The sequence below is a fragment of the Fusarium oxysporum genome, chromosome II (genome assembly GCF_013085055.1).
Source record: "Fusarium oxysporum Fo47 chromosome II, complete sequence".
NCBI lineage: Eukaryota > Fungi > Ascomycota > Sordariomycetes > Hypocreales > Nectriaceae > Fusarium > Fusarium oxysporum.
Genome location: NC_072841.1, coordinates 2,233,841 through 2,255,282, shown reverse-complemented (window position 1 = coordinate 2,255,282; position 21,442 = coordinate 2,233,841). Strand labels below are relative to the sequence as shown.

At 47.7% G+C, this 21,442-nt stretch overlaps 9 protein-coding genes across 9 annotated transcripts; 6 read left to right on the top strand and 3 right to left on the bottom strand.

The window, feature by feature from the left end:
• Nucleotides 1-528: 528 nt before the first annotated feature.
• FOBCDRAFT_214735 (uncharacterized protein) lies at nucleotides 529-2,315 on the top strand. Its single transcript, XM_059609389.1, has 5 exons — nucleotides 529-958; nucleotides 1,011-1,368; nucleotides 1,420-1,511; nucleotides 1,559-1,672; nucleotides 1,723-2,315. Exons 1-5 carry the CDS (start codon nucleotides 812-814, stop codon nucleotides 2,128-2,130), a joined length of 1,119 nt encoding a protein of 372 aa, XP_059464135.1. The 5' UTR covers nucleotides 529-811; the 3' UTR covers nucleotides 2,131-2,315.
• Nucleotides 2,316-3,141: 826 nt separating this feature from the next.
• Nucleotides 3,142-5,226, top strand: FOBCDRAFT_214732 (uncharacterized protein). Its single transcript, XM_031173368.3, has 4 exons — nucleotides 3,142-3,423; nucleotides 3,470-4,130; nucleotides 4,180-4,340; nucleotides 4,390-5,226. The coding sequence occupies exons 1-4, from the start codon at nucleotides 3,295-3,297 to the stop codon at nucleotides 5,155-5,157; spliced, it is 1,719 nt and encodes a 572-aa protein (XP_031050153.2). The 5' UTR covers nucleotides 3,142-3,294; the 3' UTR covers nucleotides 5,158-5,226.
• A 640-nt stretch (nucleotides 5,227-5,866) lies between these two features.
• Nucleotides 5,867-7,393, bottom strand: FOBCDRAFT_236776 (uncharacterized protein; the record flags this gene model as incomplete). The annotated part of the gene is made up of 6 exons (XM_059610104.1): nucleotides 5,867-6,060; nucleotides 6,253-6,498; nucleotides 6,565-6,566; nucleotides 6,636-6,949; nucleotides 7,002-7,026; nucleotides 7,086-7,393. 6 exons carry the CDS (start codon nucleotides 7,391-7,393, stop codon nucleotides 5,867-5,869), a joined length of 1,089 nt encoding a protein of 362 aa, XP_059464134.1.
• Nucleotides 7,394-8,765: 1,372 nt separating this feature from the next.
• On the top strand, nucleotides 8,766-9,137 carry FOBCDRAFT_269136 (uncharacterized protein; the record flags this gene model as incomplete). Its single annotated transcript, XM_031173365.2, has 2 exons — nucleotides 8,766-8,984; nucleotides 9,042-9,137. 2 exons carry the CDS (start codon nucleotides 8,766-8,768, stop codon nucleotides 9,135-9,137), a joined length of 315 nt encoding a protein of 104 aa, XP_031050150.2.
• A 999-nt stretch (nucleotides 9,138-10,136) lies between these two features.
• On the top strand, nucleotides 10,137-10,970 carry FOBCDRAFT_214731 (Asp/Glu/hydantoin racemase). Its single transcript, XM_031173364.3, has one exon. It carries the CDS (start codon nucleotides 10,208-10,210, stop codon nucleotides 10,901-10,903), a length of 696 nt encoding a protein of 231 aa, XP_031050149.2. The 5' UTR covers nucleotides 10,137-10,207; the 3' UTR covers nucleotides 10,904-10,970.
• Nucleotides 10,971-11,011: 41 nt separating this feature from the next.
• On the bottom strand, nucleotides 11,012-13,801 carry FOBCDRAFT_236774 (pyridoxal phosphate-dependent transferase; the record flags this gene model as incomplete). The annotated part of the gene is made up of 2 exons (XM_059610103.1): nucleotides 11,012-11,389; nucleotides 11,498-13,801. 2 exons carry the CDS (start codon nucleotides 13,799-13,801, stop codon nucleotides 11,012-11,014), a joined length of 2,682 nt encoding a protein of 893 aa, XP_059464133.1.
• A 1,353-nt stretch (nucleotides 13,802-15,154) lies between these two features.
• Nucleotides 15,155-16,582, top strand: FOBCDRAFT_196780 (pyridoxal phosphate-dependent transferase; the record flags this gene model as incomplete). Its single annotated transcript, XM_031173362.2, has 2 exons — nucleotides 15,155-15,985; nucleotides 16,043-16,582. 2 exons carry the CDS (start codon nucleotides 15,155-15,157, stop codon nucleotides 16,580-16,582), a joined length of 1,371 nt encoding a protein of 456 aa, XP_031050147.2.
• Nucleotides 16,583-16,965: 383 nt separating this feature from the next.
• Nucleotides 16,966-18,278, bottom strand: FOBCDRAFT_236772 (uncharacterized protein; the record flags this gene model as incomplete). The annotated part of the gene is made up of 3 exons (XM_031173361.2): nucleotides 16,966-17,102; nucleotides 17,167-17,982; nucleotides 18,035-18,278. 3 exons carry the CDS (start codon nucleotides 18,276-18,278, stop codon nucleotides 16,966-16,968), a joined length of 1,197 nt encoding a protein of 398 aa, XP_031050146.2.
• Nucleotides 18,279-19,165: 887 nt separating this feature from the next.
• Nucleotides 19,166-20,843, top strand: FOBCDRAFT_269131 (major facilitator superfamily domain-containing protein; the record flags this gene model as incomplete). The annotated part of the gene is made up of 2 exons (XM_031173360.2): nucleotides 19,166-20,483; nucleotides 20,533-20,843. The coding sequence occupies 2 exons, from the start codon at nucleotides 19,166-19,168 to the stop codon at nucleotides 20,841-20,843; spliced, it is 1,629 nt and encodes a 542-aa protein (XP_031050145.2).
• Nucleotides 20,844-21,442: the final 599 nt, after the last annotated feature.

The following is a 21,442-nucleotide window of genomic DNA, read 5'->3' as shown; positions in this document are numbered from 1 at the left end:
TGAGCTGTTGGTCCGGTGCGTGTTGGCTTGTCGTTTCATGCGCAGGGGCGTTGTTCTCTCAACTGGGGCTTAGCATTCGCATTGTCGAGGACATCAACTTCAGCCGGGCCATGTCCGGAAATGACTGTATCTGGGCAATATTCGTAGCGGAGGATTTGATCTATCATACTCTCATACAGTTGTCACTTCTCAAAGTCGGGTCGTGGACGTTACAATCATACCATGACTTGTTGTTCCCGAATCAACTGCCGACATAACTGAAGCGTTATCAGTAACGTAAGATACAGAACCAACAAATCCAGCATCTGAATCTGGAAATGCCCCTGACATCTGCAGCTCACAAACCCAGGGATCTCAATCCCACCAGAACAGTTACATCCCAGCGGGCCCTTACATAAAAAGCCTAAAAACATGTGATGCTCACCCCAGGAACCCTCCATTGAGAACCTTGGCGTATCCACTGAGTCGCCAGAGCGTAAGACAAGATGTAACAATCGAAAAAGGAATTTACAATTGTGAGTCTTACGTCCGAGGCATAAAGATACAGGGAAGGGAAAGATCTGACTGCTTGTAGTTAATTGCTGGGCTATGAATTGTTTTATCTTCTGTCTGGGGCGATATAGGGAGAAAGCTTAATTGAAAACATGCCGCGGGGTTTCAATTCCTGATTTTTAGATGCAAAAAGAAATTCTAAAGGATCACGTTGCCATTCCTTCATTTACATGCCTTGATATGCCTATTTGTTAGCTCGTTCAGCTGCTTGCAGTTGCCATTTCTTTTTGTTAAAACTTTATTTCTTCCGTTCGTTACAATGACTGCGTTAGCTGGTCAAATCGCAGAGATATGGATCCTCTACGTTATTGGCACTGCCATGATCGCGGCGCGCATCTTTTGTCGCACGAAAATGGTTGGCTATAGGAACTACGATTGGGACGATTACCTCGTCATTGCAGTCGCTGTGAGTCTCCATTCCATGACTGACGTGTTCAATAATTAACGGTTCATGGTAGGGAATGTGGACTGCTGCACCCGTAATTGGCCAAGTCTTCGTCCAAGGCGCCGAGGGCCGCCATACCTCCGATTTGACCTTCGAGGAGAGGAAGAACATGAACGAGGAGGATCGTAAGAAGTGGGCATATGGTTCGCAGATGTTCCTGCTTGGGTTGACTGGATATGTGGTTATTCTGTGGACGCTCAAGTTCAACATGCTCTGCTTCTACAGTCGTGTTGTTCGAGGCCTTTGGACGGAGAGGTTTGTGAAGCCGTTGATGGTCGTGGTGGTTTTGTCCCTGGTTGTCATCATTATTACGCTGGCTGCTACGTGTCGACCATTCCATCACCTTTGGCAAGTTTGGCCAGACCCGGGACGTAAGTATTGAGGCACCAGAGTAGTCTGTGACTTTTGCTAATCTTTGACAGGTCAATGCGTTCCGCAGAATCTTACCTTCTTCGTCGTGATATTGGTCTTCAATTTGGTCACGGATATCTGCATCATGCTTATTCCAATTCCTGTACGAGGCCTCATATCCCCTCTCCGATGTTTATTAACGAATTACAGGTCTTGGTGGGCATTCAAACCAATCGCCTCAAGAAGTTCGGTCTTTTCCTCCTCTTCAGCTTAGGCTTCTTCTGCATGTTCGCCGCCATTCTTCGCTTCGTCCTCATCTTCAACGCAAGTCCCCCAACCTCACTTTTACAGCAACAAACACTAACACGAGTCAGTTGAACCAAAAGGGCGTCTCAGCTCTATGGTCAATGCGCGAAGACTGCGTCGGCATCTTCGTCGGCCAGGCCCCCATGGTCACACCTCTCCTCAAGCGTCGCTTCTGGGTCATGGCCGGCTACGCCACCGACAAGACCGGCAACTCCCAGACACCGCACTACAACGGCAGTCGGCTGGAGAGCCATGAACTTCGGTCTGGGCGCGCGAATAACAGCAAAGTGCATGACCCTTACTCAATCACAAACGTGGTTTCTCGGTCCGAGAGCCAAGAGGAGATCGTGCAGAAGGACCTGCCTTCTTTACCGGAGCAGTCGCGTCAGTTTCGGAGTGGTATTAGAGTGGAGCAGCGTATCGATGTTGAGGCAGTTCAGGGGACATACACGCAGCCGCGAGATCCTCGGTGGTAGTCTGTGTTGGTTGAGTTATTTTCTTAGATCTAAAAATGCAACTTAGTGGTCTCCTGTCTTGATTGCCACATCATGGCTACTAAGTCAGGTAAACGGATATACCCGAGACTACCATTAGTCCCCGCGAACTAAAGAGATCGTTACCTCCGGGGAAGGACTTCCTAACGATCCATCTTGAGCCGTGCCCCTTTTGCGTGATACCCGTACCAGGGTTCAAAATTGCCTCGACCAAGGATAAGGATACATCCTCCAATGAGAAACCTCTGCAAATCCCATGTGCTGTCATCGGATACCGCGGCCCTCCGAAGCGTTTCTACGCGAGTAATGAGCGACAGGGTACTTCAACCTGACGTACGATTTTGTGCCAGCCAAGAAATACGATTGACCCGACATAGAAGGTGGAAACCATTCCCGTCTGATTTCTCAATTGACAGAAGCAAATAAGGTTAAATATCGGCAAGTTATCCATGACAGCCAGGTATTTGAGAGGAAGACACCGGCGAAACGGTTTCCTGTTCTGCTTAATCTGCTAGGTCAAGGTATTTTTGCATGATGCAGCAGAAAAAGCAACCAAATCTCGTTTCACTGACGCGCGTTGGCACTGCGATAAATGATTCATCGTACGAAAATTAGACTACGGACAGTTCCAGTGTGGATTTTACGTTATAATTGTGTAAAATATGTGACGTAAAATTGTTTGTCAGCTGTAAAATGCTTAGAGATGTTAGATAATACTTTCCTCGTGACAGTGACAGCGGCTTTAGTGGCGGATGATGCATCCTAATCGGGAGTTTCGCAGCCTCGGAGATTTTACTGATCGACGTGTGCTAAGATCCGTAGGGTAAGTGGCACATAGCTAAGTTCTGCGTGGTGAATACAAGCTCTCAGCTGCAAATAACACATCTAGCGCGTAACTTAGATGCCACAGTGCCTGACTAATTGAGACAGAATCAATACTGATAAGTGGAAATCCTAAATAATGACTCATTTGCCTGCTTCCACGGGGTATAAGAAGCTCCAATGCGTCCGCCAAGACCATCGTGGCGCATAGTAAAAAATCTCGGCAATCATTATGCTGCAAATGTTAACGACTGAGAAAACTTCATCAAGAGATATTACTTACCTCCGAGGTGTTTTTCAATAATTTAGCCTTCTGTGGATGATATGGATCCACCTAGAGAAGAGGCCATCTTCAACGAGCGCTTCGTCAAGATCATCTGCGTTGGCGCTGGCGTTTCTGGGCTTTGCTTGGCTTACAAGCTGAGGAGGTCATTTGAGAACTATTCATTGACTGTGCGTACAAGGGATGCAACGAAGAATCGTACTGACAGATGATAAGATCTATGAGAAGAATCCAGAAGTGGGAGGGACTTGGTATGAGAATACTTACCCGGGCTGCGCCTGCGATGTCCCCTCGCACAATTACACGTATTCATTTGAACCAAAAGCGGATTTCTCATCTGTTCTCGCCAATTCAGAGGAGATCAAGGAATATTTTGAGGGTTTTGCTGTCAAGTATGATCTGCTCAAACATATCAAGACTGAGCACCAGGTCATTGAGACTTTTTGGGATCAGCCAAAAGGCCAGTGGAATGTCAAAGCTGCTGATTTGAAGTCCGATACGACGACCGAAGACTGGTGCCATATTCTCATTCATGCGACCGGATACTTGAACAAGCCAGCTTGGCCATCTGTGCCAGGACTCGAGAAGTTCAAAGGACCCAAACTTCACAGCGCCAAGTGGGATAACCGTGTATCTCTTGACGGCAAAGATATCCTGTTGATAGGGTCCGGAGCATCGAGTGTTCAGATTCTACCCACAATCCAGCCGCATATAAAATCTGCAAAGGTCTTTGTTCGGACACCTCGATGGACTCTACCCTCTGTCAACTCAAAGAAGGGCAAGTTTTCTCCAGAAGAGATCGAGAGATTCATCAGCGATCCAGACTCGGTTATGAAGCTTCGGCTGGAAAATGAGCGAACACTGAACAGCTTCTTCAGTAAGTCGCACTGATTACGCTGAGAGGTTCTTTTCTAACCGAATGTCAGCTATGTACATGAAGGGAACCGTCCTCCAGAGGCAAGCTCGTGAGCATCTGGAGAGTGAGATGAAGAAAGTTGTTATTGATGAAGAAGTTCAAAAGAAGCTTGTTCCTGACTTTCCAGTTGGATGCAAACGAATTTTGCCTTCGGGGGATCAGTTTCTCTACGTAAGTTAGCCCCCATGCTGATATCGCACAAGTCTGACTGGAAGTGAAGGCAATCAAGAAAGACAACGTCCAAGCGATATACTCTGGTGTCAAAGAGATCACCGAAACAGGCTGTATAAGCGACGACGGGCAGCACTACGAGGGTGACATCATCATTGCAGCCACTGGCTTCGACACGTCGTTCATCCCTCGTTATCCCATCCATTTTAAAGGGCATAACCTCCAAGAAGATTGGAGCACCTCTATTACAGGCTACATGGGAGTTGGAATCTCCGAGTGTCCAAACTCATTCACCCTCGCAGGTCCATGGTCACCGATCTCTAACGGCCCCGTCATCGCTCCCATAGAAGCTCAAACTGATTTCATCTCTGAATTTATCGACAAGTACCAAACTGAGCCGGGTATGCATAGCATGAGCCTGAAAGCAGCAGCATGCTACGACTTCAAGAGCTATATGGCGCAAGTTACTCAGAAGATGGTATGGTCTGATAATTGCCGCCACGCACATAACATTAAGCCCAACTGGGGTCAGTCTTCGATCACGTGGCCTGGATCTACGCTGCACTACTTGGAAGCTATGCGAGAACCTAGGTTTGAGGATTATGACTTTGAGTATAGTGGGAACAGGTTTGCGTGGCTGGGTAATGGGCTATCTCAGACAGAGTGGGATCCTACGGCTGACTTGGCATACTATGTAAGAAATGAGGATGATGGGAGGCATTTAAGTAGAAGCGCGCGGACACGAGTCATTTCGAAGAGTGGAAGTCAGGCACCGAGGGAACTTCATCGTCAAGCTAAGCTTGCCGCCAAGAGCTAGGTCCAAATGACAGGGCAGTTTACATCATAATTTCAAAGCAAACTATTGCCAACAGTCTAAAATTGAAGCATGATGCAAAAAGAAAAAGAGAAAAAAAAAAAAAAGAACAAGTAGACTCAAGGCCCGTTTTGCTTGGATATGACCGGTAGTCAGGAGACTGTTGACGTGGTAGGTAGTCTATCACAGCGTTGATCTATGGTAACCCCTCAGCAAGTAGCCAGGAGATTCCCAGCAAGCGCTAGAGGATCTCCTATATCCTTGCGGAAACACTTGGCCGACTATTTGATTAGGTAGCCCTAAGAGAGCCACAACGATGAGTTGATGTTGGGCCAGTCATGACGGAACGGGACAACTGCCAAGCCGCGCTATTGTTTCGCTTCCTATTCACTTGAACGCCATCTACCACTATTTACGCATATACGGGTTGAGATAATATATTTCAATCAACGGTTCATTTGGGTCTGACATCTCATCAACTGGGGTCTTCCATTATCTCTGTTCATACCCCGCCACGTCATAGCTCTGTGATACGAAGACAACAACACGCGAAGAGAACCTCTGTTACTGGAGTAAGGTAGCGAAAACAGGATAATAAGATATTCTAGTGAATCGCATTTTGAGGGGATTGAACTGATGCTGCGTCTTAGAGGCTTTTGCCATTTCTGATCATGATTGACAGTAGTTCAGCATGTCCCTGCTCCTGGTTGACTTAAATCTCACGTCCCAGGACCGCCAACACGGTCGGAAAGCCACTAGGGGCACTAGCAACAACGACTTGCCCATCATCGTTATGAATGGTACACCTGTCAGTTTTCATTACCAATATCTTCTCTCCACCTGAGCCGGCCAAAGCGTCAGACAGCTGACTTTTCCTGTCCTCCTCCCATGTCATCCTGATCTCCACTTTGTATCCCAACAAGATCCTGGTGATCTTCGTGAGTTTACCGGAACCTCCTTCGTTGCCTACAGCCGAGCCCAGCTGAGATCGAGCGGCGGCGCTAACATCCCTGTCGTCAGCCAATACCATTAGTGAGTTCAAAGTGAAGGTGTCGAAAACTCATCAAAAACCCTAATCAACGTCGAATACTTGCATACCCCCAGCTTTGAGTGGGAGTGTCATCTTAGGATTGGTAGCGTCGATAAGCTTGGTGTCGTAGAGAGGGTCGTGATCAAGATTCGGAAACCCAAGGCTGGCCCAAGAAGCTGTCTTGGCATTAGAAAGATCGAGATCCAACTCAACTTCTTCACGGCCGCCGTTTTGTGCGCCAACCCAGGAGTCAAATCTCCGGTCGATGCCATTGATTGAGTACAAGGGCCTATAATAGATTTGATCAGAGGGAACTACTAGAGTAGTTTGTGCGCGCCCCATAGACGAGGGGATGTCCATATTCGAACATGGCATGTTACTCCTGTGACAGTGTTATGTATGGTTAGTATTAGTAAGACTGAGAATTACAGTTCCAGGGAGATGTACTTACCCAAGTCTGAGCGTTGAGGTATCCCGTGCCAAATCAAACGCAGCCAATACTAACCCAACGCTGCTTGATGTTTTAGTGGCGGCAAGGGTGTAATCCGATTCGAGCCGTTTCTGCTCGCTCTTCGCCCATGCATAATAAATGCCGAACTTCTCGCCCCACGCTTCAAAGTTGGCAAGCTCAGATCCAGCCACAATTGCACTCTTGTTGTACAAATAGAGGTCTCTCAAGTATGCCTGTGCACTTCTGTCCTGCGCCTGCTCAACTTCAGAGCGGAGCTTTGAGATTGAGCCAGTGACATCAGATGAAGTCATGGCCTACTTCGTCATCTGTATCTTGCTAGGGCACAGGAAGGACGGAGAGACTTACATCGTCATGTATAGCTTGTAGATACCTGGCTACATCTTAGTTGCATGAGTCCTCAAGGTTACAAGCTAAAGGCGGGACGCATACTTGCGACGAGAATCGAAGTAGCTTTCTCCATCAGATGTGTAGAATGAGGATTGGGTATTCTGCAGAGCATCGGTCTGGCGGAAGATGTGATCATTGGCGATCTCCTGAGGAGCAAACTCCCCTGAAGGGATATCGAAGAGGCCTGGAGAGGCGACGAAGATCGCCTTGGTAGAATTGTCCAGGTCATCTTGCGTTGTCATATGGGCCAGCAACGCAATAGCATAAGCCTTCCAAATAGGTTTTGATCCCCCATTTGCCAAGAGAGTGACGTTCCGCTTGCTAGCGGCCAGAGTTTCCGTGAGCCGCATCTTGTCTGTTCCGACAGAACACGGAACGTAGGCTGCTGCGTAGAATCTGAATCAGTCGATTTGGGTTAAAGTTCGAGGATCATTTCAACGTGAATAGTGAGCGAGGTGCATTAGTTATCTATTGATCATGTGAAAACTAAAATACGGCTTTTTCTATTCAAGTTGGCAAAAGCAACCCGAAACGCTATGGAGGAGGTGATTGCAGCCCTCTATTTGCAGGATGAGGCTTGGTCATGTTATCTAGGGCTCTAAATAGTGGCTCGTATTGCAGGAAATATGAATCAGATACCATTTCGGACGAGCAACCGCGTTTGTTGGTGTTGCCTCACATTACACTAACTATGTGATCTAGCTGAGAAGCTACGTGCCGTGGGCGATAAGTGGCGGCTCGGTTACTATTGTCACAGAGAGTGGCTGGCTGTGACCATTTGTGGCTGTCATCTATCATTTTATCAACAAGCAGGGCCAATACAAGATCAGGGTGAACTATAACTCACCGTCTTGTATTCTTAATGTAAAGGAGAATTTCACTGCACTGAGTATTATCGACAAAATCCCAGCAAATCCAACATCGCCTGCAACTATCCAATCCACTGTATAGGTTTGCCGCATTCGATAACTATACTCATTAAGAAAGCATATTGGAAGCATTGCCTTCACTCTAGATTTTGTCTTAAGTCACAGGTCCGAAACGTTTGGCCATCATCTCCGCCCGTAGTCGATAGCTCCGAACTCAACCAAGCCGTGTCAGTTAGCGAACTCCCGGAAAGAAACACTTCTGAGAAGCCAAGCCGTTTACTACTCAGGAATGATTCCTCTTCAGGCACCTCAGCTAGTCATGGAGAATATAGTCAACAGTTTCTCTGCTGTTGTGACATCGCCACATACTCGAGGTTGATCATTCTCAGTTGTGCCGTCTGTCTTATGACACCCTACGGCGAATGGCAGCACGCTAACATCCCTCAAGAACGGCCCATAAGTCTGTGCTTGCCATTAAAGCTTCTTGGCGAGGGTCTTGGTCAAGTGAACTCAGCATGTAGATCACATAGCGTGTATCAGTCTGACTGTTTCAAGCCGGCTGACAGCATTCGCCAAGCTAGGGAACTGTGTACCGCGAACCACCTTAGCTTACATAGGGATACACGTTGCAGTAGTCGCAACGAAGAGTCTTCCCTTATATAAAGGGTTGGTGGTTTCCCCCAGTTCTGATTCTCACTCAACAGTTCACCAAACACTACAAGAACACTAAATCACAACACAAACATAATCTTCAACCCCCTTCCTATCTCAATCAATCAAGTTTCCACCCGCACCATGTCTGAAGAGAACCAGCCCTTTTTGGAAGGCCTACGCCTCGACCGTCAAGAACATCATGGTCAGCGGCCCGGTCGGTGAGAACACCAGAGTCTACATCGCCGCTGCCAACACTGCCGGCATCTCCGGTGGCAAGGACATTCCTGCTGTCTGCACAAACTGGGGAATCTACCAGTATGTGGACATTCTGTTCGATCCCATCAACCCCAAATTTGTCGCCAGCAAGGTCTCGCGCTACTCTGAAGCCCTCAACATGACCCTGCAGACCCTCACTCCAGTTAGTCTTCCCCTTAACTTGGACTGACTTCGCATTAACTGATGACATTTAATATAGGGCGCCGGTGGTGACAAATGTTCTGACCCCTGGGATAGACTCAACAAGGCCAAGAGTAGGGCTCGCTGTAAGGTTCTTTTCGTGCTGAGTCGGTGATGGTGAGGCCGGTGTTGTGTCCGAATTTGTTGCCTGTTCCGCCGCTGATGGTTGTAAAGTTGCCATGGAAGTAGATGGAGTTAAGGTTTTTTGTTGGTTTCTTCGCATGGCCAATCATGGCCATAATGCCGGCAAGAAGTAGTGTATGGAAGGGCATAGTGATTAAAAGGTGCTTGCGGGAAGTCTTGAACAGTAAAGATGAAGGTCGATGGTATTCTTGAGCTAGCCCCTTGAAGGGAAGATCAATGTATACTTTTGACCCGCTTCCTTCTACGACGATAAGGCTTGCGAATCCAAGATCAGCATGGATACTCCGCCATCAATCAGGCAACAAGAATCTTGGTTTCACTATGTAACTGTGTGCTTCTCGTGTATCCAACCAGATTAGGCAATCTTGTTTGAGGGGCTCATGAACTAGCACCTTTGAACGATGTGATTCAATTGAAAAATGGAAGATTATTCTAGACTTTGGGCAATTTAACAATACGCTTGATCAAGCAACCCGAGGCGCAGCATGCAGTAGAGGAACTACCGTGATCTAAAACAGGATATTGTAATTTCTTTCCAGCGTTGAATTAAGTCAAGCTGTAATTAATTGTTATTGGGCGTTGGACCCCTTCAATAGTGGTACTGGGTAGGTAGTGTCGCTGATCGAATGCAAAACATATAGATCGGGGTTAAATATCATACATTGCTGGAAAAGACACCTGCCATACCTTGGCATACCAGTCAGTGGAACGAATTCGACTCACATGTCAATACAGAAGAAACATGGCTAATGTTGTACAGAGAGCGGTGCCTGTCTCGGCTTCAACTACTGGCATAAAAAGGTTCCATACAAAAAGCTCATGTCTCAGTTCAATCCAATAACAATAGCGGAATTGATTCATTTTTTTAAGCCATCAAAATCTCGAGTACGTACCAACCATGAGTCAGCCACCATGATAACAGACCTGCTTTCAGTGGCTGCAGCAAAACCTTCCTCTTACACCGCATTCACAGCTTGATAAACATCGCACAGGAGCCACGTGTCAAGAACAAAAATACAAACAACAGCAACAACAAGCACGATGAAGACCCTCGGTTTAATCGGCGGCATGAGCTGGGAGTCGACTACAACTTACTACCAAGAGATCAATCGTCGCGTTCGCGAAATACAAGGCGGCCTTCACTCTGCCCAGTGCATTGTGTTTTCCTTCGACTTTGCCAAGATCGAGGCCCTTCAACACGCGGGCAAATGGGAGGAAGCTGGCGAAATGCTCAATGATGCAGCGGCCAAACTGAAGCTCGCTGGTGCAGATGCCCTGGTTCTCTGCACCAACACCATGCACTTCGTCTCTCACGGTATCGAACCCGCCTCGAAATTACCTCTCATCCACATCGTCGACCCAACTGCCGAGGCGATCATCAAAGCAGGCTACAAGTCCGTCGGCCTCCTCGGAACGCGTTTCACCATGGAGAAAGAGTTCTACAAGCAGCGCTTGGTCAAGAAATTCGGACTCAAGGTCATTGTGCCAGATGATAGCGACAGAGATACGGTACACAACGTCATTTACCAGGAGCTCTGCAATGGGATCATTCAAGAGAACTCTCGCGAGGACTATCACTTTGTCATTCGCAGACTCAAGGCTGAAGGCGCGGAGTGTTTGATCATGGGGTGTACCGAGATTGGTCTATTGGTTGATGAGGCGGGAAGTGAGCTGCCGATATTTGACACTGCAAAGATTCATGCTATCGCTGCTGCTGACTGGGCCATGAAAGAATGATGCTATTTTGATAGCCTACTACATCAAGCACACGCTATAGAGAAATGATTGAGATCTTAGAATTTTACGGTAAACTGAAGCGTGAAATAGTCCTAGAATGCGTCTCATCTACCTAACTGGTAGCGCCTTGAACCCCTTCGCCCGCCCATGGCACTGCATCTTTGCCGGCAATGCTACAAGCAAATCATCTGTCGCGAAAACAGACTGATGAATCGGCTGTGCAATCTCCTCTCCATCGACCAACACCTTGGTAATGAACGATGCCTCCTCCGTAATCAGACACGGCACCTGGGTAATATGCTTGAAGCGTCCCAAAGTAACGCATGTTTGAAGCTGGCTCAATATGTGCATCGCATTGTTCCGGAGCATCTGTAGCACAGCGCAGAAGTCGACAAAATAGACTGGTCCAAATCCACTGTCTCGGCAGTACTCTCGCAAGTTATCTTCGGCTTCCTGAAGCTTTGAGAGTCCGTAGATGGAGACGAACTTTAGGAATGTCAGAGTAGTAATCCGGTTATTACCATCTATGATGACTTGCCGAGAATCATGGCTCGAACAAACGGGATGGCTATTTGCTACGGCAATCGGGGCAACACGGATCTTGTCCCCAGACCTGCAATTGAGAATATCGCTGATCATACCAATCACAATTTCTGGGCAAGAGAACTCGGATCGAGCCATATCCGAAATATCAACGTATGAGTATACAAGTTGCTGATCCTCCGAAAAGTGAACGCAGCCTGCGTTACTGACGAGAGGTTGAGAAATGAATGAAGACTCGGCCGCCAACTGCGCTGCGACATCTTCTCGTATGGTCTGACTCGTCTCCTCCAGCTCCTTCGTGAGCCTGGTAAGCAAGTTCAGGAAATTATTTTTGCGGGATTCAAAGTTGTTGCGCAGACCACAAACAGGATCTCTCAAAAACGCATGGATCTGCAAGAACGATGTAACTCGACCTGTAGACCATCTTCCCTTGGTGGTGAAGTCTTTTAGAGCACGGCTCCAGAACTTCAGACTGAGGTTCTCTTCGTGGGTTTCTGTTTCATACGGCACAACTCGACCGACAAATTCACTGCCATCAACTGGAAATTTGGCAGGTGCTCTAGGAGCGTTCATCTCAAAAATGATGGCTCGACTGAGTATCTGAGACTGATTCTTGAGCGTGTTCATTCGGCGAGGCCAATTCTCAATTACGTCTTCAGTCTTAAGCAGCTGCGATACAGAAGAAGCCATTATCTGTGGAATTCTGCGCCGTGGAATGCAAGATAGCATGTAGGCCATTTTGGAGGTCTCCATGTTCGCATGTTTCTGGATCTCACTGTTCAAAGTGAGTGCTGCCTCACAATCTCCTGCGGTGGGAAACAAGGAAACAGGATCGAAGGAGAATGTGCCACGTAAGATCTTCAGTAATCTGGATTCCGCGAGTCTACTGAGTATGGCTGGGGTTGGCTTCTCAATGTCTTGGTAGGGAGTCTCAGGCACACCGTATCCCGCACTCAAGGTCTTCGTTCCAAGGCTGGAGCATCCGCACGCCAGAGGGCTCTCTGAGGATGAAGAGTACGCGGAGTCGTCACTTTGTCTCCTTGTGTATGGAGGAGTTGGAAACTCAATTGAACCAACAGAGGCAAGCGAAAATGACTTTCGTTCATTGCGCAGCACGATGCGTAAACAGTCGGCGAGCTTAAGGTATTGATCCAACCTATTATAAGCCTGCACCGACAAACGGACCACTCGCTTAGGGTATGAAGGCCAAGAGTAAACAGGAATGACAATGCCATGTTCCTTCCACAGAATTTGCTGAATGGGAAGCATACCCTCCTGCTCAGGCCCCGGAGAGTCTGGCAGCGGTATAGTCGCCATAGCAGCAATCATACTATCCGGGCACGGAACATCCACGCCGATAGCTTTGCAGACAATCCTGCGGGCTAACACTGCGAGGTCATGGTTACGACTCCTCAAGTCGCTGTACCCGCCTGGCATCACCGTATTGAGATGATCGATAGCGGAGGGAAGGGAGAGCATTGCGGAAGGGCAATAGGTCCCCATCCATCCGAAATTGTGCTCAAGCACAGAGTGCTTGGACTTGCCAACGACATACGGCGACCTGGCAATCACCAATGGTTTGATGTTCTGAGCGCGGTCTCGCCGAACGTGGAGGAAGCCAATTCCTCGTGGTGCGCACATCCATTTGTGACAGTTGGCGACGTAGTATGCGGCGTTGATATCCTCGAGGTCCAAGTGAATCATACCGGGCGCATGTGCTCCATCGACCAAGGTGTCAATACCACGGGACTCAAGTTCCTTGACGATTTGTTTTGCTGGAAGCACGACACCGGTTCGGCTTGGGATATGGTCGATGACTGCGAAACGTGTGCGAGACGTGACGCCAGCAAGGATGCGCTGCGTCACGTCTTCGGGGCCTGTGACTAGCAGAGGCACATCGACGACAACGATATGAGCGCCATCTCTCTTCGCAACATGGTCAAGCACCATCCGCACAGAGCTATAGGCAACGTTTGTAGTCAATATCTCATCGTCTGGGTCGAAGCGGAGACTCTGAATGACAACGTTCATGGCGTGAGTTGCACCAGGAAGCAGAAAGATGTCTCGATAGTCGACATGTAGGAAGCCAGCCAGAGAGCGTCTGCTGGCTTCCAAGCCGGAGACGTATGATCTTTCGAAGAACTCATGGGGGTTTTCTTCAATGTCTTGCCGGATGTTTTTCTGCTTCTCAACGACGGATTTTGGACAGGACCCGAAAGCACCATTGTCAAGGTAAATGATGTCCTTCTGGATCTGCCACTCTCCGAAACTTTGGAGATGGGCCGTCATGGTTCCCGAACGAGACTCTTCACCGTGTTCGGTCATAGAAAAAAGGGATTTTGTCTGATCATTCATGATTGATTGCGACAAGCCAGGTTCAAAGATAGATGGTCTGGCTTTGTTTAACTAGCAGAAGGATATCGGATAAGGTCGCAACAACAATCGTTCGTTTTTATTCCTCATTCATGACCCTCATCAATTCCATCTCCAATGACGCGGTTCTAAGGTACTTCAGGGCAGAAAAAGAAAAGGTTGATTTACTCACCATCGCAAAGTCTTACCGCCTCCATACGTGCATGGAGCAGAACGTATGTTTCTCATGGTATACTACGCCACTTGCGGTGATGCGATGCAGTTTCTCATGTCGGTCTTCATCAAGACTAAGACTTGTATAGTAGTTGATCCGCGTTGAATTGAGCTGAGATTTCGGTGATCATTGACGTTTACTCTTTCCTACTGTCGGTCCCTCATTTCTATCCCTCCCGACGTGCAGATGCAGTCACATCCCAAATGGTATGCGAAAGCAAAGAGGAGGTGCTGAGACTGTTCCTTGGAGAAACCTGCATATACGCACCTTGCATGCCAAAACTTTCAAGGGCTGATTGGTCCAATGAGGAGGATAAGACACCGACACCCGACTCGGATTACCGATAACCAGTAACTGAGACAATTGCAGCCTAACGGGGAGGCGGGCCACGCCGATAATATCTGTCTCACTGGGACGACAAGGGTATATGGGCCGTCGGCAGCGGTATTGTTGAGGCCGATGGTCCGAACTGAGACACCTTTGTCTCAGTCCGTCGGCCAATAGTTGAAAAATAGTCAAGGATTTGGTTATATCGCTCATCTCAACATTCGTATGCGGAGCCGGAACCGGTGCCTGACAAGGAGATGATCACCATGGCTTTTCGTATAGGGCTGGCTGAGCTGAGACACGGAAACACAATGTTTCAATAAATTTTGTAGACCCGACTGGCGGGCACCAACTAGTCTAAAACGGCTGGGATATGGCGCGGCTTATTTCGATGCCGTCTTTAGCGTGGACACATATTCCCTGCTCCTCGAAGGCTGGAAACCCTAGTTGCAAATGCACCATTCCAATATGAAGTCCAGGGATCTTAGAAATGCTTCCCGACGACAATCTTCTCGTCACATTGAGTCAGGGTTCAGGGGTTGTGTAGACAGGACAAGGGAGGATCGGCCGATGGCCAAACAATCACTGACGGTCTGACCCCAGAGCTATCAACCTTGTATTGATACGTAAGTTGTAACTGTTGTGTAGAACGGGTGGCCAGCCAGGTCCGAGTATCATTTTATTCTATTTTCTCATATGTCAGTAAAGAGGTTGATGCCGCCAATATTTGTACTACCAAGATACAGCGAATGCCAACCCATATACATTCCCACATTCTTAATATCGCCAATACAATGCTTTCCCATCGCGCTCAGAAAAGCTTGAACTGGCTGGCTGAAGAGATTCCCTCTGTCCCAGTATGGCCAGAGGGCGTGCTTGCCATGAACTCAGCAGAGAACTGGCTGTGCCGTCCAGATATTATTCCGCTCATGAAGAAGGCCATAGCGGACAACCTTGAAGCCTCGCATCTCTCCTACTCGAAGAACCTCGGTGGGCCACCGGATCTTCTCGAAAATACAGCCTCTTTCTTCAATAGGTTCTTCAGTCCGCGAAGTCCTGTCCTGCCCAGCCATATCGTCTGTGGTGCTGGCGCTGGGTCCATCCTCGACTGTCTTGACTTTTCGCTCAGTGAGCTTGATGAAGGCATGCTGATTAACGCGCCATGTTGGGAGGGCTTTGGGATAGCAAGTAATCTGCGAAACGATGATCGGTTGATACCAGTCACGATACCAGTTGGGCTTTCGTCCCCGGAGCAGCTCATCAAGCTTTATCGCAAGGCTATGGAAGCTGCGACATGTCGCATACGCGGTATCATTGTTTGCAACCCCATGAACCCTTCTGGGCACATCTATCCTACCCATTGGTTGGAAGCGATCCTTCAGTTCTGTGAAGAGCAGGATATTCAATACATCGCGGATGAGATTTACGGCATGTCGGCGTGGGAGCTACAACAACCAAAGACCCTAAAAACATTTTCTGAAAAAGGTCCAATTGTTTTTGAGTCCCCAGAGACAAAGTTTACTTCCGTCTTATCTCTGGATATGGAGCGACTTAAAGTAAATCCTGCTCGCATACATGTTGTCTACGCATTGAGCAAAGACCTGGGGAGCAGTGGTCTCCGACTGGTACGAACATCGTCGCAGGCTCATAGTATCATGACTAACATTTCATGTCTCTTATAGGGCTTCCTCGTGACACAGAAGAACCCCGAGCTTCGCAATGCAATGGCCATTCTGAACAGGTACCGAGTCTCCAATGCCACATCTGTGATTGCCTCCAGTCTTTTCTCGGACCTTTTAGTCCTAGAGCACATCCTCGTTCGCAATAGAATGCTTCTCCGCAATGCCGCAGAGCTCGTTGGGGATTTCTTATCCTTCCACCGCTTTACCTTCTATCGCCCAGTAGCAGGAGTCTTTATATGGACTCGTCTTGGTGGGGAGACAGCAACAGAGGTTTCGGATGCAGAGCTTATGGAGAGTTTTGCATCTGCGAAAGTTTCTGTTGCTAGCGGTGTGCCATTCCATGCTAGAGATAGAGGATGGTTCCGAATCACGTTTGCACTTCCTCGTGAGCAATTGCTCGAGGGACTGCAGCGCATAGAGAGGGCGATGACTTTGGAGCGTACATGGAGGCCTTCGAATGATACGGAAGTCGCGGGGTTTGTATCTGTCCAGAGGCAGAACCTGATGAAGCCCAAGGGCGCTGGATGTCTGGTCATGTAGCGGCGTATGTTCGGTGTTGATCATTAGTATTACTATACTTGTGCTGAGAATCGTTGCAATCGAGGTTTATTCTGTTGAGACAAGATGCTTCACTCGAGTGAGGTCTCTGGATTTGCTTATACGTCTGTTAGACTGCTTTGTACTCAGATATGCATATTAACCTGAACAATTACCAACGACATATCATGATATTCTTTTGACAAGCTGACGACCTTCGAATCTCTTTCTAACATATTTTACCAGACTTACTTAATCTTAATACGCGGGTTTTATGAGTTATGTTATCAGAGATGTCCAGAAGGCAGACTATGCGCAAAAAATGAGACGAGTTGATTCAATTATTTCAATCTACGGTATATAAATCCAGTTTTTGGTCCAAAAATCTACAAGTCCAGGATCTCTCCAGCTTGCTCGCTCATCTGTCTCCAAAGCTTCCTTCGTTCATCATGACCGACTTTCTTCTCCAGGTTAATCTGAGCCTGGGAATTTAACGACCTGCTTATCTCCCTTTCCAATTCCACTGTTCAGACATCATCAGCTGCCAAATGACTCGAGGGAAACCGTATTGGGGACAGTTGACTCACTCTGAATATCCACAACTGCTATCTTCCCGGTATAAAGTGAATGTAAGACATTCGTGCTTTTGTCAGTACTCGCATCGCCAACAGCATAGATGCCAGGCACATTTGTACGCATGCTTATGCGATCCACTTCCATCATGCCATTAGCCATACTGACTCCGAGCATTTCTCCAAGCGGAGACCGTTGCTCGCTGCCGAAAACCGTAAAGAGCACCTGACGCTCCACGCGCCCAAAGTCGTCAAGTTCGACTCTAAAGAGATCATGTTCAGGTACCATTGGTAAACTCGGATCCCTCTCATGTGCTCCGCCGTCTTGTAGTCTAGTGATACGAGTTATAGTACGATTATCGACTTTGATGTTCCTTCTTCGAAGATATTCAGATGAATTTTCAGCAAACTGCTTGTCAGCTTTTGAACGGTATTCAGGCGTATCGGTGCCGTTGGCGAAAATCACAATGTCGGAGTTCAGAGTGATAGCCTCGGCAGCTGCCTCGATAACCATGTCAAGAGGACCAAGAATACCCATTGACTGATCGGCATGTTCGATCCCATCGCAGTAAGGGCACCAGTAGACACCCTTCCCGAAGTTCTCTTGAAGCCCAGGTGTTTCCGGAACAAGGTCTCGTAGACCAGTCGCCAAGATGACTTTCCTGGCGGTATAAGTAGAAGCTGTGCCATCTAACTCTATACTTGATACATTAAAGAATGTATAGTTCGATTCGGGCTGAATGCTGGTCACAGTTCCATTCATTGCACTGACAGTCGAGTAGTGGGCAATCTGCTGCATGGCAGACCACCGATAATACGCCGGCGTTACACCTGCACTCAGTCAGAAGATAGCTCAGAAGTACTGTCAGAAGAGACCAAAAACCATCAAAACCAGCAACGTCGTGCATGAGTCGCGTTGGCGCATTGCGATATTGGGCAGAGTCGATCATTAAGGCCTTGCGGCGAATGCGTCCAAGGGAGCTGAGAGCACCGAGCCCTGAAGGCCCGCCACCTACGACAATAACGTCATAATCTGTTGTGAGGGATGATAGTTCGGGAGTAGGAGAACAGGTAGCTGAGCGCAGGAAGAAAGCAGAGGTGAGCAGGATGATAGGCTTGAGCCACATCTTGACGGTTTGTTTCGAAAGCTATGAATGTTTTCTCCAAAAGTTCAAGCCCTTTCCAGATAGTTTTTTGAATGATGAATGTAAGAATGTACCTGCCAGGCGCTTCTCGTATTCCTTGACAGGATCAACAATGCCAATTGAGGCTTGACCTCATTTGCCTGCCCTTCGCTTGCTGGGATGCGGCATACCAAAGACCGGCTACTCCATATTACGCGCGGACTCCAATGTCTCAGTTGAAGGCACACGGCTGAAGATGTGATATTGTACTGAGTGCAGATCTTCAGATAAGGATGGTGAGACATGTCATAGCTGAGACCTGGGCCAGTGACGCAGACCAAGCGGCCGACTTCCGGGCGCTTGATCGGCTAGGCTCGGGAACCATTCTTGTTGGTTGAGGCTAAGACAGACGGGATGATCAGTATTGCTACGTATCTGTAACTGAATGCCGGAATGCGTTGATCGCAAGAAGGAGACAAGTAGGTATGCATGCTACCTAAACTTGTAATTCTTAGTAACGTCGATCATGAAACTACAGTCGGGCAATATGCCCACCAACACAAGGGTGAAATGGGGCTGTCAATTTTTCTCTTTGAAATTCAAGATTTTCCCCCTTCCTTCTCTTCTCTCGCGATTTTGCTAAAAACTTCCATCCGTATTCGTTTTTGGTTGGTAGTACCAGGGACAATCCTCGCTGATGCGTCAGTGCGTTTTGGTACCTGTTGGGCCTGTTTCTGTATGAACCTACCATAGACCGCGTTGAATCCTTCATTTTGTCTTTCCTTTTCTTTACCAAAAAACAACTTTTGAAAAATATCTTTCCCATACTTTTATTGTCTATTTTTATGTCATCTTCTCATAATTAGCCCTCTTCTTATCAACTAGACATCATGTCTGAACGGACACCACTTCTCGGGTCGGATCATGAGAACCAAAGCTATGGATGTTCTTCTCGTGATACAGCCGAGGCTTCTGGGCAGGATGGAGAAGTAGCAATCATCTGCAAAGAGCTCTCCTTCGCAAGACTCGCTATGATCATGAGCACAGCCTGGCTTGGCGTTTTTCTCGGAGCAGCCGATACGACCGTGATCGCTACCCTGTCTGCTCAGATCTCGAGCGAATTCAACTCTCTGAGTCTCCTGTCCTGGCTTGCTACGGCATATCTGATAGCCAATGCTGCTAGTCAGCCAATCTCAGGCCGTCTCACTGACATTTTTGGTCGTGGACCTGGCTTGGCATTTAGTAATATTGCCTTTGCAGTGGGAAACCTCATATGTGGCCTTGCTACTAGCCAGAAGGTGATGATACTCGGAAGAGTCATTTCTGGGATCGGCGGTGGGGGTCTTATGAGTATACCAACCTTCCTAGGCTCAGATCTCGTCCCTCTTCGGAAGCGTGGATTGGTAGGGGGTATTGCAAATATCTGGTATGCTTCCGGCGCTATGATCGGTGCTTTATCTGGTGGCTTCTTGAATGACTATACCAGCTGGGGATGGAGAATGGCTTTTCTCATTCAGGTCCTTCCTTCTCTCTTCTCAGCTATCATCGTGTACAGCTTGATCAAAGTTCCACCGAAACAGTCTGACAAATCATATATCAAGCGTATTGATTTTGGTGGCGTCTTTTTGGTTTCTACTTTCCTGGCATCCCTCGTCTTAGGTCTGAGCTCTGGAGGAAACATAGTCCCGTGGCTGCATCCCTTGCCTATAGCAGCCATTTCAGTCTCGATATTATTATTCTCAACCTTCGTCATCTGGGAGCTGAGAGCTTCTCAGCCGATCATTCCTGTCCGGCTTCTTCTCAACCCTACAGTACTTGCTTCTTGCTTAGCTAGCGTCTTTTGCTCAGCTATTGCTCTGACCAGCATCTTTTATGTCCCTCTCTATCTTCAAGCCCGTGGGGATTCCGCCACTAACGCGGGTTTGAAGATATTACCGGCATCAGTTGGCACATGTCTCGGAGGACTCGTGCCCGGCTACCTCATGAAGAAGACGGGCAAGTATGTAGGACTGGTGGCAAGCAGTATTCTTGCTCTGATCATAGGTACTGGTATATTCGCACTTCAAGATGACACCACTCCAACTTGGATGACTTGCCTGGCCTTTTTTATCGTTGGTCTCGGTTACAATGCCGTCTTCAGCATCACGCAGGTCGCTTGCGTAGCGGCAGTAGGTCACGCACAACAGGCCGTTGTCACATCCACGACATGTAAGACTTTCAGCAGCCCTTGAGAAGAACCTTACTAACAAATTTATAGACCTTGCACGAAGCTTAGGTGGTACAATTGGAATAACACTTGCCTCCGTCTTATACCAATCAAGCCTAGACATGAGCTTGTGGGCACGGTTCGGCCATCAGCCTAATGCGACGGATGAGATTCGGCGTATAAAGGATGACCTGACCGAGATTCATCGTCTGCCGGAGGGCTGGTACAGCGGAGTAATGGAGTCACTCATGCAGGCTTTTGGACATGTTTGGTTGATGATGCTGGCTTGGGCAGTGTTGGCATTGATCTCTATCTCGCCGATCAAGCAGCACAAGCTTTTCAGTACGTTGGATAGAAAATGAACAACGGTATAGAGGATGAACTTGGAGCAAAATGCGGTTCGAAGTTATCAGCATCACAGAACTAGTTACTAAAGCACTAATGTCATATGGGCATATATGTACTTCCAGTCACAAGTCTCAACTGCAAATAACATATCTAGCTCACTATTTAGGCATGATATTAAAATGTATGACCAATTACTACAGCAAACATGCTGATACAGAACCCTAGAATATGACTCTATTGCCTCCCTTCAGGGAGTACAGGAGGCTCCAATTCATCGGCCAAGACAATCTAACTCAACAACACAGGTACCAAGGGTTCTGCGAGACAAAAACAAGTTAAGAAACCTTTTTAAGTAAATCATATATTATAAAAAAGAATATTATGTCTTTATTACCTATATTAGCAGCCTGCAGCTTAACCTTATAGGCAGTAATCGACTACATAGTTGCAGAGCTTTGTCGTTGATCATCATCGGCCGAGTGATGTGGTCTTCGGCTGTGTTCTGAACAGGAAAGGGGAAACCAGATCTGAAACGTCGATTTTAAGTGACGACAATATGCCCGAACACTAAGGGTAGGTTACATCAATTTAAGATGATATAAGAGCGCTGTAG

What these genes read in the sequence shown, in the direction of transcription:
- FOBCDRAFT_214732 (XM_031173368.3), top strand. Translation starts at nt 3,295, where the DNA reads ATGGATCCACCTAGAGAAGAGGCCATCTTCAACGAGCGCTTCGTCAAG. An exon ending in TTGAGAACTATTCATTGACT is followed by an intron (nt 3,424 to 3,469) that starts GTGCGTACAAGG and finishes ACAGATGATAAG; the next exon opens with ATCTATGAGAAGAATCCAGA. An exon ending in AACACTGAACAGCTTCTTCA is followed by an intron (nt 4,131 to 4,179) that starts GTAAGTCGCACT and finishes ACCGAATGTCAG; the next exon opens with CTATGTACATGAAGGGAACC.
- FOBCDRAFT_214731 (XM_031173364.3), top strand. Translation starts at nt 10,208, where the DNA reads ATGAAGACCCTCGGTTTAATCGGCGGCATGAGCTGGGAGTCGACTACA.
- FOBCDRAFT_214735 (XM_059609389.1), top strand. Translation starts at nt 812, where the DNA reads ATGACTGCGTTAGCTGGTCAAATCGCAGAGATATGGATCCTCTACGTT. An exon ending in ACCTCGTCATTGCAGTCGCT is followed by an intron (nt 959 to 1,010) that starts GTGAGTCTCCAT and finishes GGTTCATGGTAG; the next exon opens with GGAATGTGGACTGCTGCACC. An exon ending in TCATGCTTATTCCAATTCCT is followed by an intron (nt 1,512 to 1,558) that starts GTACGAGGCCTC and finishes AACGAATTACAG; the next exon opens with GTCTTGGTGGGCATTCAAAC.